We start from the raw sequence: 20,798 nt of genomic DNA on the forward strand, positions 1-20,798 counted from the left end.
GCCTGGTAGCTGCCCAAATAAAATAACTACTAAGTGACAGAGCTGGGACTTAATCCAGACTTTTCACTATAGTTTTATCAAATCTCCATTCAGTTGTCATGGCAAATGTTGGAAAATGATAGTATCGTATTGATTTAATTTATATAAACTTCCTAGCACAGGACATGGTGGGCAGTAAGAGCTCAATACATGTAGATATGCATTCACCACTACATTTTTTGCTATTAAGATTCTTTCAACAATATTCATTCACAAGTCTCACAACAAGAACGTAGTTAGAGCTTGGCAGTTTCTGGAGCAGTTAGCATTTGGATCCAGGTATGCTCTGTTTGGGATTGTCTCAGGATATCCACTTTGGTTGAATCAGCTTGTGGAAATGGACTCCTACCGCATCCATCAGGGAATTCACGGGGAGCAAGGGTCAATAGCACTCTGTGGGTTGTTGGGGGTAATAAGGAAGAATGATAAGATTTGGCCTTTGCCTTCGGGAAATTTACAATACAGTCAGGAAATCACTTAGATTGACCAGTATTTATTAAGCACCTACTGTGTGCTAGTCCTATACTGGAATAAGAAAAGATGCTTTCTCTGATGGCACTCATAAAGCAGTAGGGAGATAAACACATAAACAGTGAACAATAACAGAAACAAGAGAAGGGTAACTGAATAGCCATGTCACACAGTGGATAGGCAAGTCTGTGACGCCTCCACCTATGCCAAGCTACCTCAGGTCTTCTCAGGACAGGGGGACACACATGGACTGGTATGGCCAGGGAAGGCCTCTGGGGAGTGGAAGCTGCAGCAGAGCCCTGAGAGCTGGAGCAAGAAAAGATGTCCCTGGTGTGAAGCACAATGCAAAAAGACCTGGAGATTAAATGATGATGTGGATGATGAACACCAAGAAGCAATGTGACTGAAATCGGAAAGGGGTGGACACCTTGTGGAGGATTCCCAAGACAGAAGAGGGACATCTAGGGCAGAATAACTTGGAGATCAGACAGAAGAACTTTTCTTGATTAAAAGACTGACACAGATTGTAGGTCAGACGAGGTAGCTCAAGCCTGTAATCCCAGCACTTTGGGAGGCTGAGGCGAGCTGAGAGGATTGCCTGAGCTCAGGGGTTCGAGACCAACCTGGGAAACTTGGTGAGATCTTATCTCTAAAAAGAAATGAAAAAAATAAGCCAGGTACGGTAGCTACCTCCTGTAGTTCCAGCTACTTGGAAGGCTGAGGCAGAAGGCTCGCTGGAGCCCAACAGTTTGGGGCTGCGGTGACTGTGAGTGTGCCAGTGCACTCCAGCCTGGGCAACAGAGTGAGATTCCGACTCAAGAAATAGATAGATAGATAGATAGATAGATAGATAGATAGATAGATAGATAGATAGATAGATAGATAGATAAAAGACTGACACAGATTAAATTGCTTGGTTTGGTTCTAGAATAAGTGTGTACATCCAAACCACACTCTTTGAGTGCTATAAGCCTTCTCCAAAACTTTCAACCTCCTAGTGGGTTCAGGATAAGAAGGTTTGGATCCCTGATAGATGCTTACCTATTTTGCACCCTGCACTGGTGGAAGGCTAGTTGAAGTTACTGCTGTTCCACCTGATGCCTGACATTCCCACCTTCAGTGAAATTATTCTGTCAGGATGAGAGCAAAGATTGCGCTTTATAAGGAGAACCAGGTACCTCTCATCTACACAGGGCACAGACAAGAAAGATGTGTTTAATGGTCATGGGAAGGATTTGGATTGGACACAGGAAGTCTTACTTGTCAGTAGGATTTGCTGAAACATAAGAATAAGTTCCTAAAGAAATCTACGGCATATTCTTTACAGAGGGTCTTTAAAAATTATATCCATATATGCCAACTGCCTAGAATGAGAAATACTTATTTTTACATTGTTTCACACCCCAAAAGTGAGTGGTAAAAGCCAGCTTTATATTTTTTTCTGCTTTATTTGTGATCCTGCTTTTCAGTTCCATCAGCACCAGAGAACCCCAGGACATTTATATTACCAAGTGGAAAATACTATAACAAGAATGAAGTTGTGGTAGAATTTAGGTGGAATAAACCTAAGCATGAAAATGGTGTGTTAACAAGATTTGAAATTCTCTATCAAATGTCCAACCAAAGTGATACAAACAAAACATTCAAAGACTGGATTGCTGTCAATGTCACTCCCTCAGTGATGTCATTTCAACTTGAGGGCATGAGTCCCGGGTGCTTTATTGCCTTCCAGGTATGAGAGAAAACCAAGATATGGGAGTCTTAATAGTGGAAATGAAGATTGATTAAAGGTCTAGGTCAATAATTCTGCCCCCGTTAATAATTTGAGGCACAATGTGAACAAAGGTTCAAGTGGGCTGTAGAAGTACAGAAGGGAGAGGGGATAACCTGAGTAGAGGACATTTTAACAATTTTCCTACATTCAGGGTAATTTACAGAGTCAAAGTTATTCTTTTTCTTTTATTTCTTTTTTTAAAGTTGCACCACAACTTATGAGTGCTTCAGCTAAGTAAATATTCTGGATAAGTGTATCTGTTTATATACATATAATTTTGAATTTTAGTCACCATAGAATTGTGCAAAGTGATATGCATGAGTATATATGAGTTTCATTTAAAACAGTGTGAAGATTGTTTAAGATATATATATAAATCATTATAAATCAAACACAGATAGTAATATATAGAATATAATAAAATGTATTCAATTATCCAATGTTTTATTGATTGAGAGAGCACTTGAGGCTCTGCATTTTGAGACCATAATTATGATAATTTTCTTTATAGGCTACTGAACACATGCAAGGTTTGGAAATGAAAATAATTTCTTACACAATAAAAATCTTGATTAAAAAAATTTTAAAGACCTTTGCTGTTAACATACGGCATAGCACAGTGGGAAGAAACATTAGACTTCAGATGACTTGGTTTTTATGCCAGTTTCTACTTGTGTCATTATGGATGAGTTACTTACCTTAGTGTGATTCTGGTGTACTTTCTGCTCTTCGCAGTTGTGAGGATCAAAAGAGATAATGTATGTGAAAGTGACTTGATATGCACAGTCATTTTCAAATGTAAGGTTTAATTATCATTAAAATAAATCTTCTTTTTAAAAAATATAGCTTTACATTAAGCCCCCAGATCTTTTTTAGAAATTTATTATTATTATTATTTGCAAGAGAGATCTTTGCCATTTTTTTGTACTTTTCTAGACAAGAAAACCAACAACATGAGTACAGGTCAATATTTTTCTTCTTAGTGATTTATTGCTATATGTTGATGTAAATAACTATTCAAAAGTATTAATAATGTGTATCAGCAGTGTGAAATAAAACATTCAATAACTTACCAGTCTCAGAATTTAACTATTGCCCCTGAGAACACTGTTGAATGCACTTTTTTGTTTCCTTTTCTTTTTTTTAGATTCGGGCCTTTACATTTAAAGGGCCAGGACCATTTTCTGACATAGTGAAGTCTACAACATCAGGTAATTGTTATCTAAAATCTGTGCAAATAGTAATTAAAAATAGTTTTTGCTCACTGGTATCTTTTGAGATATGAACACTCTCGGTGCTGAAGTTAAGGTCAAATAAATTTAATCAGGTTTTTATCATCACCAAAATATGTTTAAACAAACCTAGCATGAGAGAACCTGGAGTCTTCATTGAGACAGTTGTGTTAGTTGAACCCAAAGGTGGCCCAAGAATTTCAAAACTGCCTGACATTGAATCAAGAGACTTCGCTAATATTAATTTTCTATAGATATAATCTACTTGTTTTTTGTTTTCAGAAATCAACCCATTTCCTTACCTCATGATTCTTCTTGGCAACAAGATAGTTTTTTTAGATATGGATCAAAATGAAGTTGTGTGGACATTTTCAGCAGAAGGAGATATCAGTGCCATGGGTTACACAGCTGATAATGAGATGGGGTATTACAGTGAAGGAGGCTCCCTCTTTCTTCTGAACTTGCACAATCGTTCCAGCTCTGAGGTATTTCATTATGTAATTCTTTTGAAATAAAAGCAATGGAGCATTAACGTATTACTCTACCCTATTATTAAAATGACTGGCCAATGGTTGAAGGTTAGAATGATTGAAAGGAACAGTTGCTGTATAATCATTTAGCCACAAATTAATACAGAATAGATACTGGGCAAATCTCACTCAGGATTAATTTAGTACATAGTTGTTAGTCTTAAGGCACTGTGCTAGTTCCTGGGATACAGAGGTACAAATTTATAAGCTTTGCTCCTAACAAACCCAGTCTAGTTTTTGTCTAACACTAAGAAGACAGTATGGCACTGGGACTAAGAAGGTGCATTTTGGAATCTGACTAATCTAGAATTTAATTCTGCTTCCACCACCTATTAGATTTGTGATGATTGGCAAGTTATTTAACTGCTACGGTTAAGTAGTACCTCCTCATAGGGTTCCCATGAAGATTATAAGAGACACTCTGTGTAAAGCACTTAGCACAATAACTGGCATGTGGTAGGCATTCACTGAATATTAACTAATAGGGAAGACAGACAGGATAACCACTACGCTGAGAGCAGGGTGTGGTGGAATCACAGAGAAGGAACCCAGTCTAGGATGGGGTGGTGATGACAGAGTGGAAAAATGTCTTGGAAACAAAGAAGACGAGCCAGGTAAAGGTAGGAAAAGACAGAAGGAGCAGCAAGTGCAGACAGGAAAACAAGAAGCCATGGTGTGTTTAGGATGCAGGTGGGGGTGAGGTGGAGTGAAAGGCAGGAAGGGAAGATGGAGAGGTGGACTTGAGCCTGAGCAAATGAACCTCCTTGAATGTGCTAAGGAGTCAGGCGGCAATCTGGAAGCCAACAACGAGCCACTAAGAAAATGTAGCAGATCGTTAGCATGGTCAGGTGTTTTTAAAAAATTTTTATTTTATTTTGTTAAGAATATGTGGTTGCTTTTTATTTTTATTTTTTTTAATTTTATTTTATTATAGGAATATGGGGTGAGGAACACATGACAACACAAAGGGTAATAGATTCATTACTAGGGGGCGTGAGGACCAGTTGAAAGCCCAAACTTCACCTGCATGCAGCCTACTTACATAGTTAATCCTTATCGCCAATCCCTCCCTTGTGCTAATGTGACTAATGTTCAAGGACCACTTATGAGTGAGAACGCGTAGTATTCAGATCTTTGTTTCTGTGATAGTTCACTTAGTATTATGGTGTCCAATTGCATCCAATTTGCTGCAAAGTCCATGATTTTGTTCTTCTTTATGGCTGCATAATACTTCATCATGCATATGTACCACATTTTCTTTATCCAGTCCACTTTCAATGGGCAGTACGGTTGGTTCCATATTTTTGCTATTAAGATTTCCTTAACTGTTTCTCTATTGATGCTTATTTGATCTGCTATGCTTCTCAGTCAGCTGATGATTTTGATGTACAATTTGATGAATTTTTACAATGTTTTAATCAGTTCTGCCTGTTACTGACAATCCTAACCTCTCTTCATCAGTGACACTTTCTCTACCCTCAGAAGAACATTTAATCCACTTGGACTAGCATGTCCCTGATTTCATTTCTATTCTTGCCAAGTTTAACAAGAAATTTAATGTTTGTTCATTAATCTAATTCAAGTTCTGACATTTTGTGAAGGCACACAAAAACATGCAACAGCAATAATGAATGCCACTCAGCAAGATACCATCACGTGTCAACACAAACACAACTGTGACATACTGATATTCTAAGGTTATGAAACCTTATGGAGTTGTTTGTACAGTGCTGCCAACGTAAGTGCATGGTGGCAAGTTCACAAATTTAATTGTCAGACCTCATATGGAAGATCAATTTTTAAGTCTTTTACGAATCACCACACTGCTTTCCACAGAGGTGAGCTAGCTTGCACTCCCACCAACAGTGTAGAAATGTTCCCTTTTCTCTGCACCCATGTCAGCATTTGTTGTTTTTTGACTTATTAATGATAGCCATCCTTACTGAAGTTACGTGGTATCTCATTGCGGTTTTGATTTGCATGTCTCTGATGATTAGTGAGGCTGAGCATTCTTTCATGTGTGTGTTGTCTGTTCCTCTGTTGTCTTTTGAGAAGGGTCTGTTCATGTCCTTTACCTACTTTTTGATGGAGTTTGTTTTCTTCCTTTCACTTTGCTTGAGTTCCTTGTAGATCCTGGATGTTAGTACTTTGTCAGATAAATAATTTGCAAATATTTTTTCCCATTCTATAGGTTGTCTCTTTACTCTTTTATTGATTTATTTTGCTGTGCAAAAGCTTTCCTGTTTGATGAGTCCCCATTGTCTATCTTAGCTTTTATAGCATTCACTTTTGGGGACCTGCTCAAGAATTGGTTGCCTATTCGGATGTGCATAAGGGTGTTTCCTATGTTTTCTTCTAGATTTTATGTTTAGGTCTTTGATCCATTTTAAGTTGGTTTTTGCATATAATGATAGGTAGGGGTCCAATTTTGTTCTTCTGCATGTGGTCAGCCAGTTTTTCCAGCACCGTTTGCTAAATATGGTCTCTTTCCACCAGTGATTGTTATTGGTGTCTTTGTTGAAGATGAATTGGTTGAGAAACCATGATTTTGCTTCTGGAATCTCTGTCCTGTTCCCTTGGTCTATGTGTCTATTCTGTACCAATACCAGACTGTTTTAGTTACTATAGCTTTGTAATAAAGTTTAAAGTCTGGAAATGTGATACCTCCCGCTTTTGCTGAGGATTGTTTTGTCTAGTCATGCTCTTTTTCTGTTTCCATATTAATATTTTTAACTTTTAATTTTTAATTTTAAAGATGTGGGGTACAATTTAGGGTTAAGTATACAAATGTCCATTATGTAGGTATCCTTGTTGATGAGGTATGCCCCCTTTTCTACTGGCAGATTCCCACTACTGCTAATCCCACTTCCCCACCCTGCTCCCGGCAGTTTTCCACTACTGTCAATTCTTTTCTTATAGTATTATAATAATTGTTTAAGGTCTGCTTATGCGTGAGAACATGTGATACTCAGTTCTTTTATTCTGTGAAAGACCACTCAGTGTTATAGTTTCTAACTCCATCTAGCTTGCCATGAAGTTCATGATTTTGTACTTCTTTATGACTGCATAATATTCCATTGTGTATATGTAACACATTTTAAAAATCCAGTCCTCTTTTGATGGGCAGCACGGCTAGTTCCAGGCTCTTGCTACTGTGAACAATGCTGCGATAAACATACATGTGCAGGTATCTGTTTTATAGAGTGATTTGAGTTTTTCCGGGAATATTCCCAGTAGGGGGATTGTGGGTCGTATGGAAGGTTGATTTTTAGATCTTTTAGGAATTGCCACACTGTTTTCCACAGAGGCTATACTAGTTTACACTCCCATCAACAAACAGTGTAGAAGGGTTCTCTTTTCGCTGCATCCTCTCCAGCATCTGTTGTTTTTTGAGTTATTGATGATGGCCATCTTGACTGGAGTTAAGTGGTATCTCAGTGTGGTTTTAATTTGCATTTCTTTGATGATTAGTGAGGCTGAGCATTTTTTCATGTATCTGTTAGCTGCTCATATATTTTCTTTTGAGAACTGTCTATTCATATCTTTTGCCACTTTGTAATGGGGCTGTTTGTTTTTTTTCTTTTTGGCACGCTTGAGTTACTTGTAGATCCTAGATGTTAGGCCTTTGTCAGACATACAGTTGGCAAATTTTTTTTTTTTTTGAGTTGGAGTCTCACTTTCACCCAGATTGGAGTGCAGTGGCTGCTCCCAGCCACCGCAACCTCGACCTGCTGGGCTCCGGCGATCCTTCCGCTTCAGCCTTCCAAGTAGCCGGAATTACAGGCGCGCGCTACCACGCCCGGCTGATTTTTTGATTTATTGTAGAGATGAGGTCTTGCTGCCCAGGGGGTCTCGAACTCACGTGCTCAGGCAATCCACTCACCTCAGCCTCCCAAAGGCACGGGATTACAGGCTGAGCCACCGAGCCCAGCTCAGCAAATATTTTTTTCCCAGTCTGTGGGCTATCTCCCTGCTCTCTTGATGATTTCTTTGGCTTTGCAGAAGTTTGTCGGTTTGATGAGGCCCCACTTGTCTATCTTATCTCTTATGACATGGGAACTTGGGGTTTTGATCAGGAATTGATTGCTAGTTCCCATTTCCATAAAGGAGTATCCTGCATTTTCTAAGATTCCTATAGTTTGAGGTTTTACATTTAGGTCTTTGATCCATTTAGAACTGTTTTTTGTGTATGGTGCTAGATGGGGATCTTACTTTAATCTTCCCATATAAATTTCTGTATTGTCATTTCCAGTTCTGAAAAAACTGATGAAGGTAATTTGATGGGAATTGAATTGAATCTGTAGATTGCCTTTGGTAGAATGGACATATTGACAATATTGATTCTTCCAATACACGAACATGGATTCTGTCATCCTTGATTTATTCAAACAGCATTTTGTAGTTCTTGTTGTAAAAGTCTTTCACTTCTCTGATTAGGTAAATGCCAAGGTATTTCAGTTTGTGTGTGTATGTGTGTGTGTGTGTGTGTGTGTCTGTGTGTGGTGTGGCTGTTGCAAATGGGATTGTGCTTTTTATTTGGTTCTCTACCTGCTTGTTGCTGGTGTGTAGAAATATGACTACCTTTTATACACTGATTTTATAACTTGAGACCTTACCAAAGTTATTTATCTGTTCGAGAAGGCTTTTGACACATTCCCTGGGGTTTTCGAAGTATAGAATCATATCATTCACAAAGAAGGATAGCTTAACTTACTCTTTTCCTATTCGGATACTCCCGATTTCTTTCTCTTGCCTGATTGCTCTCGTTAGGACTTCCAGTACTATGTTGAACAGGAAGGGTGAGGGTGGGCTTCCTTGTCTTGTTCCATTCTTATGGGAAATGCTTCCAGCTTCTGCCCATTGAACAAAATGTTGGCTGTGGGTTTATCATAGATGGCTCTTGCTGTTTTAAGGAATCTTCCTTCTATGCCTAGGTGCTTAAGAGTTTTTTTAATCAAGAAGGGATGCTGGATTTTGTGAAATGCTTTTTCTGCATCTGATAATATAATCATGTGGTTCTTGGTTTTACATCTGTTAATGTGCTGAATTATTTTTATGGCCTTATGAATGTTGAACCAGCCATGCATCCCAGGAATAAAGCCCACCTAGTCATGGTGGGTGATCCTTGAGATGTGTTGTTGGATCCTATTTGCTAGAATTTCGTTGAGAATTTTTGTGACTATGTTCATCCAGGATATTGGCCTGTAATTCTCTTTCCTTGTTGAGTCTTTGCTGAGTTTGGGTATCAAACTCAGCATAAAATGAGTTGGGACAAACTTCATCATTCTCAATTGCCTGGAATACTTTTGATAAGATTGGTATCAGCGTCTTCTTGTATGTTTTGTAGAATTCAGCAGGAAAGCCATTTTGATCTGGGGCTGTTTTTTGGTGGGAAGATTTCTTATGACTGAGTTGATTTTCTGGATTGTTACTGGTCTGTTTAGAGTTTCAATTTCTTCTTGTTTCAACCTTGGGAAGTTGTGTGGTATCAGAGCGTCCTCCATTTCCTTTAGGTTTTCTAGTTTATTTGCATATAGGTGTTCATAGTAATCTCTGATAATCTTCTGAATTTCTTCAGGGTCAGTTGTGACTTTGTCTTTTGTGTTTCTAGTTGTGTTTAATTGTAATTTCCCTCTCTTTTTTTAGCTAAGCTTCCCTGGGGTCTGTCAATCTTATTTATCATTTCAAATAGCCAGCTTTTTGTCTTATTGATCCCTTCTGTGATATTTTTGTCTTCTATATCCTGTAATTGTGATTTTTATCTTGGTGATCTGAATTCTTCTGCTGAAGTTAGGATTTAGATGATCCTGCCTTTCCTGCTCCCTTAGGTGTGATGTCAGGCTGTTTACATGCGATCTTTCTGTTTTCTTGATGTGTGTGCGTGCAATGCTATGATTTTTCCTCTTAACACTGCTTTTGTGGCATTCCAGAGATTCTGATAAGATGTCTTTGTTTTCACTTGTTTCCAAGAATCGTTTTATTTCTTTGTTGACCCAGAAGTCAATCAGCAGCATGTTGTTTACTGTCCATGTCTTTGTGTGCTTTGGAGGAGCTTGTTGGTAGCAATATTTATTCTTATTCCACTGTGATCTGAGAAGATGCATAGTATTATTTTGATCTTTGGAATTTGTTCACTCTTGATTTATGTCTGAGAATGTGATCAATCTTGGAATATTTCCACGTACATAGAGTATTTCCATGTACATTGTGTAGATGTTGGGTAGAGTGTTCTGTAGATGCCTGTTAAATCCACTTGATTGATTGTCAGTTTAAGGTGCCAGATCTCCTTGTTGGTTTTTTTGCCTTGATGATTTATCAATTTAGCTGTTAATGGGGTATTTGAGTCTCTAACTATGATTGTGTGAGAGTCAATGTCCTCTTTTTGCTTACTTAGTAGTTGTTTTATAAAACCTTATGTTCCTGTGTTGGGTACATATATGTTTAAGATGGACATTTCTTGCTGGTGGATTGAGCCTTTTATCATTATGTAGTATCCTTCTGTGTTCTTTTTAACTTTTGATGGTTTGAAGTTTGCATTGTCTAATCAAAATCCTGCTTTCTTCTGTTTTCCATTTGCCTGATAGATCACTTTCCCACTTTCCAACGCTCAACTTTGAGCCTACGGGTGTCCTTTGCAGTAAAATGAGTTTACTGGAGGCAGCAGACTATTAGATCATGCTTCTTTTCCAGTTTGCCACTCTGTATCTCTTCAGGGGCACACATAGTCCATCCATGTTCAAACTGATTATTAAAATGTGAGTTTTTATCCCTGTCATAGGGCTCTTTAGGGATTGCTTTGTTTTCTTTTTACTTTTGTATTTATATATGTATTTTCATTTTTGTGAGTGCTCCGTATGCTCTGTTAACTCCATGTTTGCCAGTAGTTTTGCAATGGATATGACCCTGTTCTTTTTTTTTATGTTCAATACCTTTTTAAGCACCTCCTGAAGGACTGGAGGTGGCATAATCTCTTAGGGATTGGATGTCTGAGAAGTAATGAATTTCTCTATTACTGATGAAGTTTAGCTTGGCAGTAGGAAATTCTTGATTGGAATTGCTTATCTTTAAGAACGTTAAAGATTGAACTCTAATTCCTTCGGTATTACGATGTTTCTGCAGATAAGTCTGGAGTGATTCTGATGGGTAATCCTTGGTAGTTAGTTTGACATTTCTCTCTTACTGTTCTTAGGATTTTTTCTTTCACGCTTACTTACTTTGGAAGCAGATTACTATGTGTCTTGGTTTTGGTCTTCTCATGTAATATCTTGTGTGTGTGGGGGGGTGTCTCTGAATCTCTTGTGCTTGAATGGCTGCCTCTCTAGTGAGATGTGGGACATTTTCTTAGATGATCTCATGGAATGTTTGTTCAGTGGTGTTCCCAGTTTCCCTTTCTGCTTCAGGGATACCAGTCAGGCATAGATTTGGCTTCTTGACATGGTCCCACATCTCTCAGAGGCTTTACTACTTTTTGGGATTTTTTTTCCCCCATGTTTTTGACAGACTGGCTTATTTCCATATTTTGGTCTTTAAGCTCTGAGGTTCTTTCCCATGCTTGGTTGATCCTGCTCCCTATGCTTCTTACTTTGTTTTTGATTTCCAGGATAGAGTATTTCATTTCCATTATTTCAGAACAGGCTTTTCTGAAATTGGTCAACTCTGCTTTTACTTTCTGTATGACTTTGGTAAGTTTTGCTTTTAGTTTCTCCTGGTTCTCTCTGTTCATTTTAGCTATCCAGTCTCTGATTTCTGTGACTGTCATCTGGGGCAGGACATTTGAGGAGTTTCCATTGTTTGTGCTCTGATAGTTGTTTTTTGGGGTGCTGTCTTGTGAGTACTTAGAGGGTTGCCTATATTTTTTCATCTATTTTTCCTCATTTGTGACAGGTCTTTCTTCCCTGTCCATAATTCCTTCTGGTTATGTTGCTCTGAAACTAGTCACTGACCCTCTGTTCTAGGGCCCTTTCTGTGGTTCAGTGTTGGTCACTCAGTGAGAGAGAGGGGGCATTCACTTCTGCTCCTTGCTCCACCCTGTGGCAGGGTTTCTCAACTCTAGCAACTCCTGCTGCTAGCACGCCACAGAGAGTGGATGGGGGTTGGGCTCCCCATCTGCTGTCTGCAGGTTGTGGCCTAGAACCTTCCCACTGAGAAAGCTGTTCAGGTGTCTTTCGTGTTGCTCCCTCCCTGTTCGAGTTCATATTCTGCTCTTAAAAAAGAATGATTTCCCAGCCACGGGGTAGGGAGGAGGGGATCTACCCTGCAGACACACAGGGCTTGGAAGTGATTCTTCCTGATCTGACTGGGAAGATGGGCCAGGCACCAGTAAGCTTCACTCTGCAGATTGGCTTTCCCTGCCTGGGAGCTGGCCGGAGCTGTGCTCACAGCTGCTGACCCAATATGGGGTTTTTCTTTTTTCTCCCTCTTCTTCTTGGGGTTCAGCTGCCCACCACTGCCCTTATCAGGACTCCTCCTGCATGACTCACACAAGGCTGGAAGGGGGTGAAGCTTCTTAGATATATTCACTCACTCTCATTCACCAGCAAGGCTTAATTTCCTGTGTGAGTCTGGCAAATGACAGGGGATGGGGATCCAGATTCTTGCATCTGCCATTGTTTTCTGGTCTCTATGTGTTCAAAGAGACCTTTGCTGGGTGCAAGGTGCTTCACCCATCCAAAGGTTTTCAGGGTGTCTCCGTCTATCAGCAGCTTGGTCTCTACTCTGTCTTGCTTGTTGAGAGTGGTGCTGCTCTGCTGCTCCATGGTAGCCAAGTTTGTTTTTTTTTTAAAAAAAAAGATCTTTCTGTCAACATTATGAATAATGACTTAGGCAGAAAATGTTATGGCCTGAGCAAGGTCATGGGCAGTGAGGTGAGAAAGAAAATGACAAATTGGACATTTAAAATGGGACTAGTTTGCTGAGGGTAATAATGTAAGGAAGAAGTGAAGGAGGAACTACATTTCCACATTTGCTGGAATGGGTTCCTTGGGTGAATGTTGAAAATCCATAAAAATATAGGATGCAAGAGGAAAAGAGATTTTGGGGTGGGTGAGGAATTGTGTTTTCTGGTGTTATTCATATGGAGTGGCTCAGTAAACAGTTTGATATTTGAATAACTCAGTGAAGGATCTTGCTTGAAGAGGTGGATATGCAGCACTGGTTTATGGATTATGGTTGAAGCCACAGTAGTTAAAATTATCTGGAGAAAATATACAGTGTGAGAGGAGGACCCATGCTATGATGATATATAGTCCAGAAGTATTGAGGCTTTGGATTACAAAGGAGAAGCTTAATACGTGATACGGGTGATTATAGAAATATCTTTAAATATTTAGAAAACCACTATCTACTTGGCTGTGTTCTCTTCCTATTGTTAAGCTTTTCCGAGATGCAAAGTTTTCTGAAATCACAGTTATTACAATTGACTGGATTGCAAGGCACCTCTACTTTGCACTCAGAGTATCACAAAATGGAATGCAAATATTTGATGTTGATCTTGAACACAAGGCAACATATCCCAGAAAACTGAAGATTTGCAACAGGAATTCAACAATAATTTCTTTTTCTGTATATCCTCTTTTAAGGTATGTAAGTATGAGCATCTCTTCATATTTTGATGCCATGGACATATTTAATATAATATCTTTGACTTAATATTAGAAATCAGTCTGGGAAAGTAAGGTGCTTAAGTGTTCTTGGTTCACCCATTTTATAAAGAGGAAACAGGTATTAGAGTTGCTTCTATCTTATAGGAAGTAATTTTGCATATAAATTGTGAGCCCACAGACACAAATATGCAAAGTTAATCCATAATGACAATTTGACTATCATAAACTTAGACTAATTGCCAGCAGGAAACAATAGCAGATTTTTATACTATGCAAATGTGGTAATACCAGTTGGTAAGGACAAGACAGGGACTGAGACAGTGCCAGGAGATGAGCAGAAACAGATGGGCAGCATGTCTTGCACAGCAAAAGTTATTCCGGGCTCATCCATCTTAGTTTAACTTATATCCTCATAAGAAGAGTTTTAAGATCCCCATTCAGCACCCGAGTGGCAACTTCCCAGGCTGGAAACCTATGTTACAGTTTGTGTCATAAGCATGGAAATATGTTATTTTGAAACTAGATTGTTAGCTGGTACCAAGAAGCGAAAACAAACTTGAGATGAGGGAAACAGAGATGGCTATTGATGGAAGTATGCAAATGTATTCCACACTTATAGCCATTAATACAATGCCTGAGGCCATTATAGCCCAAGGCTTTAGATGTAAACACATTTACCAAGAAATCATTGGAACTGCTGCAAGTTAGACTTCTTCTAACTTCCTATCTCAGAAGAAAGTTATTGGACACTTGAACATGCTGCCTCCCAAGGCTGCATTTGTTCCCCCAATCATTAAGAATGGTTAATCTACAATGGAAACCAATATTTAAAGTGATATATACTCATTAAGTTGGAGGGACCTTTCTTTTCCCCCCCTCTATAGTCGCTTGTATTGGACAGAAGTTTCCGATTTTGGCTATCAGATGTTCTACTACAGTATTACAAATCACACCTTGCACCGCATTCTGCAGCCCACAGCCACAAACCAACAAAATGGAAGGAATCAATGTTCTTGTAATGTGACTGAATCCGAGTTAAGTGGAGTAATGGCTATCGATACCTCTGACCTGAAGAAACCACTAATCTACTTTGCCAAAGCACAAGAGATTTGGGCAGTGGACTTGGAAGGTTGTCAGTGTTGGAGAGTTATCATGGTGCCTGCTATGTTTGGTAAGAGGCTGGTGTGTATATACAGCTCTTCATTAAAAACAGCAGCTCCCCCGCATTCCATCAAAAAGGGCTTGCATTACCCATGTACTCAAAAGCGTATGTATGTGGGATTTACACTGGACCATGTCAAGTGTTCTTGTAGAATTCAAATCAAGTTATTTCTAGGAAAATTATATGTAAGCATTCATATAATTTTCTAAATCTGTGGGGGTTTTTATTTTTAATTTTAGCGTCGTGGGGTACATGTGAGGATTTGCTATATGTGAATTGTGTGAAGGTGAGGTTTGACTTTCTAGCTAGTCCTCTCTCCCCCTGGTAGAGGACATGTTACCCAATGAGTGGTTGTGTGTCCCTCATCCTCCTCCCTTCCTCCCTCCTTTATCAGTACCCAGCATCATGTTTTCCCACCTTTTTGCTTGCATACCCAATATCTCACTCGTTTATGAGTGAGAACATGTGGTATTCAGTTTTTTGTTTCTGGACAATTCACTTAGAATGATGGTTGCCAGCTGCATCCATATGGCTGCAAAGTTCATGATTTTGTTCTCCTTTATGGCTGTGCAGTATTCCATCATTTGTATGTATCGCATTTTCTTTATCTAGTCCACTTCTGATAGGCATCTGGGTTAGTTCCATGTTTTTTTGCTGTTGTGAATAGTGCTCCAATAAATATATTCATGCAAATATCTTTTTGGTAGATGTAAATCTATTTTTTAAAAAATGAATTAATAATAAGGCTACAATTTAATGTGCTTTTTATATTCTAAGTATGCTACCAAATGCAGATTGTATTTAATCTTCATAATACCTCAATGAGGTAGGTACTAATAAATCAAAATCCTATGATAGCTAATAGCTACTGTTGGAGGGACAATATAAATACAAAACATTTCTATCATCGTTGAAAGTTTTATTGATTAGTACTGGATTACATAGTGAAGCTTCAGAACAGAAAGTCGTACAAGTATGTGTGTGCACACATGTATGTACGTGTTAAAGTTGCACATATAGTTTTGTTGACATGTCACCCAGATCCTTTTAGGACCAATTCCTATATACCCTCAATTAGCTTAATGGTAGAGATAATGGTTTGAAGTTCTCCTCTTAGGTAAATTGCCTGTTTGTTTTGTTAAATCAGTGACAAAGACTCTTTACTTGACCAAACTTTAGTTATGATTCTCTGAGTCCTCTTCTTGACTAGGCCTCAGCCTTGGTCTTCCTGTGTCTATCCTTGCTGAGTCCAGTTTAAGCAAGAATCGTATAAAGTCAATTCAGAGAGAAACTTCCACCCTTGATACCTGATCAAGTTCTTCATCTCCACCCCTGATGGCCCTCGGCCTGCCTTTAGCAAGAATTCTGTTAGGTTAGTTGAACAAGGATCCGTCTGTCCTGATGTTTTCTCTTAGTAATTGTCCATCCACTGACTCCCTCACTCAGTTTGTTGTCTATACATTTCCAACGATTTTTGTTGTGTTGTACTACCTCTATCACCCCTATTTCAATATTGCACTAGTCTAAAGTATTTCTTACTATTTTAATAAATATCAGAATATTTTTTTCTTTAATATGCAACACACAAGAATTACCTAGCGAGCCACTGTCACATAAATATAAAGCTGGTCAGTCTCATAAATCTGTAATTGAAATCCTAAAATTAGAAAATGACAAATCCTTTAGAGATCATTTAGCTGTCAAGATGTTTCAAGAAATGCTTTCTTCAAACATAGTTTTGCTTAAACACCTGTTTATAAAAATTGCTACTTTAAAAGGAAGTCTGATTAATTTTTTGGATAATTCTGAAAATTGTATTTTTTCCTTATATTTAGTCATAGTCTTCTCTCCATTTTTCCCATTCATGGGTCTTAGTTCTGACCTCTAAGTTGACAAAGAATAAATTAATCACTTTCCACATAATAGTCATTCAACTATGCAAAGATAGCTGTCATAGCCCATTCTAAGCATTACGAATTTTTTTAGAGGAAAAATTCAAGTATCTATAACTACTCTTCAGGTGATATGGCATCTATATCTTTCTCTGCCCTAGTCACCCTCCTGTGATTTCACTCTAGCTGGTAAATAACCTCTTAATGTTGTCCTTGTAATGACACTCAGTACTTTCAATGTGTTCTGGTTCGTGAAGGGGAATTCTGATTACCTAGGTCTTCTTTCTATTGTAGTTGAAAATGGCATCAGGTATTTGGGTTGCTTGCCATTTGAAAACTCATAGTCTTTTTCACATTAGTTATTATTAAGCCAGATATCTTTCATTTGTTCATTTGTGGTTTTAAACTTGAATTTAGGATTTTATGTTTGTTCCTATCAAATTTCAATCTATTCCCTAGTTCTAATGTGATAGCTTTTAATTTCAAGCTGTAACTGAACCTGCTAGTGACACTGATAATCATTGTATTATCTGCAAACTTGACACATATGTTTATTATACATTTATTCTAAACCATTGATAAAAGTTTTGAGCAAGGCATTGAGCTCTATGCCTTCATCTAATACCTCTCTCAAATTGGTATCATTTGATATGGAGTCACATAGGTGGGTTTTAAGTCTTGGCTCTGCTCTTTAAACTTTGTGACTTTGAGCAGATTATTTAACTCTTTCAAGTCTCAATTTACCCTTCTACAAAACAAGACGTAATAATAGTATTTATTTCACTGTCTTGACATAGTGCTAAAATGAGAAAATACCTCTCAAACTTCTAACCAAATGACATGAAAGAAAATTATTTTTTATTGAATCATAGAAAGATTCAAAATTTAGCAGTTAGAATGTAGAAAAAAGATTTCACAGGTTGTTTGGAGTAGAAAATTTAAGATATGTATTTTGTTCATTGTTTTATGTTCTTTATGTTTTTAAGCAGCAGGAAAAACACTTATTAGCTTAACTGTGGATGGGGAATTTATATATTGGATCATCACAGCAGAGGACAACACACAGATTTATCAAGCAAAGAAAAGAAATGGGGATGTGTTCTCCCAATTAAAGGCCCGAAGGAGTAAGCATATCTTGGCTTACAGTTCAGTTATGCAGCCTTTTCCAGGTAATAAAGTCACATTCATAATCAGGTTGTTTTCCCAGTTTAGGGTCAGAAAAGCCTCATGACATCTCCTTTTCCGAGGTTGTCCTTGCAACTCCTTTGTTGTGCTCTCAGCCCTGTCCCAAACTCTGTCAGCCTTCAGTGTGCACTATGGCTGCTATTTGCGCTGGACCACACATGACCTCTGTGTGTATACACAGTTAGGGCTGTGTTGGCAACTTCAGACATAGGAAGCTGTGTCCTGTTATTCTCTCTGCCTGTCCTTTTTCTCTTCTCAGTCCTGTAATGTCTCTTCTTTCTGTCTTTTTTCTTCTTTGATGATATTTTAGGCCTTCCAAGGGTGTCAAAAAGCATTGTGTAAAACCTCAGCTCTTTTTCAAAGTAGCAGATCATATTTCTTGTAGTACTAATGTAGTATTAGGGATTAAAGCATTATGTATTAATATGTAATATTATTATAATGTTATGAAGTACCATTTAACATGTGTAAATCTGTGCTACCGTTTTATTGTTTCTATCTTTTTAAAAATGTGTTACTGCTGAAGCTTTATATTGTACCCCTCATCCTACTTTCCTTGTAAGTGCTGGTAATTTTATTGTGTGATTTTTGTATAATGCAATGATTTATAGAAAGGCATGTATCACACTATAGCAGAACTGACTATATATTTTCTACTTAATATTATTCTCCTAATAAATTTTTTTGAAATCTAAAAGCCACACATAAGCAAAAACAAAAACAGTATTGCGTTGCCTCATTGAACTCTTATCAAGCTCTCTTTTGCCATTAAGAAGCAGGTGCCACTCTAAATTAAGTATATCTCTCTTGTAGAGAGACAGAAATGAATGAAACAAACTCCTTTTGTTTAAATGTATTCATTTACAAAATATGCAGATTGAAAAATGTAAGAATGTATAAGTACTCTTAATATTTGTGTAAGTAATTTGTTTTCCACTTTGAGAAATTTAAGATATTTTAAAAGTCTATGTGACTTCTGGTTTCTGATCTGGCATATAGGAAGATTGAAGGTTGCCACTCTGTCCTGATAAAAAGGAAAAAGCTGAGCAAACTGAAAACTCAACAACTCCTCTTGGATTTAAAAGAGAAGTGGAAAAAAAAAGAAGTGAGGTTGCAAGGCAAACTGCTGCCCCCTACACTGGAAGGACAGACAGATGTGTATAGCAAATGACAACTTACCAGAGCCAAACCCATGAAATGAAACTTTAGTGCGAACCAGTGGTGGAGGCAGAAAAAAGTCTAAGCTATAATTGATGCAGTTCTCTAGTCTCAGTGTGGGCAACTCAGAACTGTAGTGCCAGAGGGCCCCGTCATAGGGGTACCCCCACACTTTTGAGAGTTTTGCCTCTGGGAGCTTTACCTGTTTCTCACAGTGAATATTTTGGAAAAGTTCCTCGTGCTTCCAGCAAGTGGAGGCCAAAAGGAACCATACTGAAATGCACCAGGGCATTCAGTTCTTTTTACAAGGTCTGCCCTCAAGAGAAATTATTTAACCAGAGTCAGACCTACTGGGGTTTTATTACAGCCTAACTGACCTGGGCAGAGAAATACCCAACTGCAACCCACACTAGCCTTCCCGTTTCACCTAAGCAGGGTGGGGTACTGAGAAAAACTTGTGAAGTTCACAGTCCAGAGGTAAAGACTCTTTTAGTGAGTGTCATATCTACATGATTCAGCTATACATAAAGCAAGAAAGAACAATAGAAAAGGAATAAGTCAAGGTAAAATAAAAATTTTTATTTTTCTTACTCTTAATTGACCTTACAGATAACCGTTTGATCAAAATAATAATAATAGCAATAACAAATTGTGTATGCTTATGTGTGTATATAAATATATATATGTGCTTATCCATAATAAAAAACATGACACAATGTTACAAGGGACAGAAGAGAGAAATTATTTTGTTTAAGGTACTCACGTTACTTGTGAAACAGTAGTGTCATTTGTAAGCGAATTTAGGATTATTTATAAATATATCTTGCAAATTCTAGGGCAAATCACTAAAAATGTTAAAAAGAAAAGCATAACTGATTTCTTTTTTTTTTTTTGAGTTGGAGTCTCACTCTGTCGCCCAGACTGGAGGGCAGTGGCCGCTCCCGCCCACCGCAGCCTTGACCTGCTGGGCTCCGGCGATCCTTCTGCCTCAGTCTTCCGAGTAGCCGGAATTACAGGCGCGCGCTACCATGCCCAGCTGATTTTTTGATTTATTGTAGAGATGAGGTCTCGCTGCCCAGGCGGGTCTCGAACCCGCGGGCTCAGGCAATCCATTCACCTTAGCCTCCCAAAGGCGTGGGATTACAGGCTGAGCCACCGAGCCCGGCAACTGATTTCTAAGAAAGGAAAGAAGATAGAATAATATAAAATGCTCAATTAAAACCACAAAAGGGGGGGGAAAAGAGTAAAGGACAAAAATAGGAAAAAGAACAAAGGCAATAAATAGAAAACAGTAACAAATATGGCAAATATTAATTCAACTGTATCAATAGTCACTTTAAACATCAGTGCTCTATATACCAACTAAAAGAAAGCATTTGTCAGAATGTTCAAGAAACAAGTCCTAAAAAGAAAACCACTTTAAATATATGGACATATATACATCAAAAGTAAAGCGGTAGAAAAAGATATATCATGCTACCACTAATCAAAAGGAAGAAGGAGCAGCTATATTAACTTCAGACAGCACAGATGTCAGAGCAAGGAAAGTTATAAAAGATAAAGAGGTAAATTACCCAATAGTAAAGGAGTTGATTCTCCTAGAAGACATAATGATCCTTAAGTGTATGGGCCTAGCTGGGCTCGGTGGCTCAGCCTGAATCCCGCGCCTTTGGGAGGCTGAGGTGAGTGGATTGATTGCCTGAGCCCGCGGGTTCGAGACTCGCCTGGGCAACTTGGCGAGACCTCATCTTTA

General features: G+C 38.3%; 1 protein-coding gene across 1 annotated transcript in view; it reads left to right on the plus strand.

Annotated features, from left to right (window-relative positions):
- Positions 1-20,798, plus strand: part of ROS1 (ROS proto-oncogene 1, receptor tyrosine kinase) — a gene marked incomplete at its 3' end in the record, with an annotated part of 84,201 nt that overhangs the window by 55,839 nt on the left and 7,564 nt on the right. The window contains 6 exon segments of the mRNA XM_008051461.1: positions 1,980-2,242; positions 3,432-3,495; positions 3,799-4,001; positions 13,419-13,624; positions 14,533-14,819; positions 17,692-17,871. Of these exon segments, the coding sequence (XP_008049652.1) occupies positions 1,980-2,242; positions 3,432-3,495; positions 3,799-4,001; positions 13,419-13,624; positions 14,533-14,819; positions 17,692-17,871 (1,203 nt within the window).

Source organism: Carlito syrichta, unplaced genomic scaffold (assembly GCF_000164805.1).
Source record: "Carlito syrichta isolate Samal-C Ts95f unplaced genomic scaffold, Tarsius_syrichta-2.0.1 Scaffold65443, whole genome shotgun sequence".
Taxonomy (NCBI): Eukaryota; Metazoa; Chordata; class Mammalia; order Primates; family Tarsiidae; genus Carlito; species Carlito syrichta.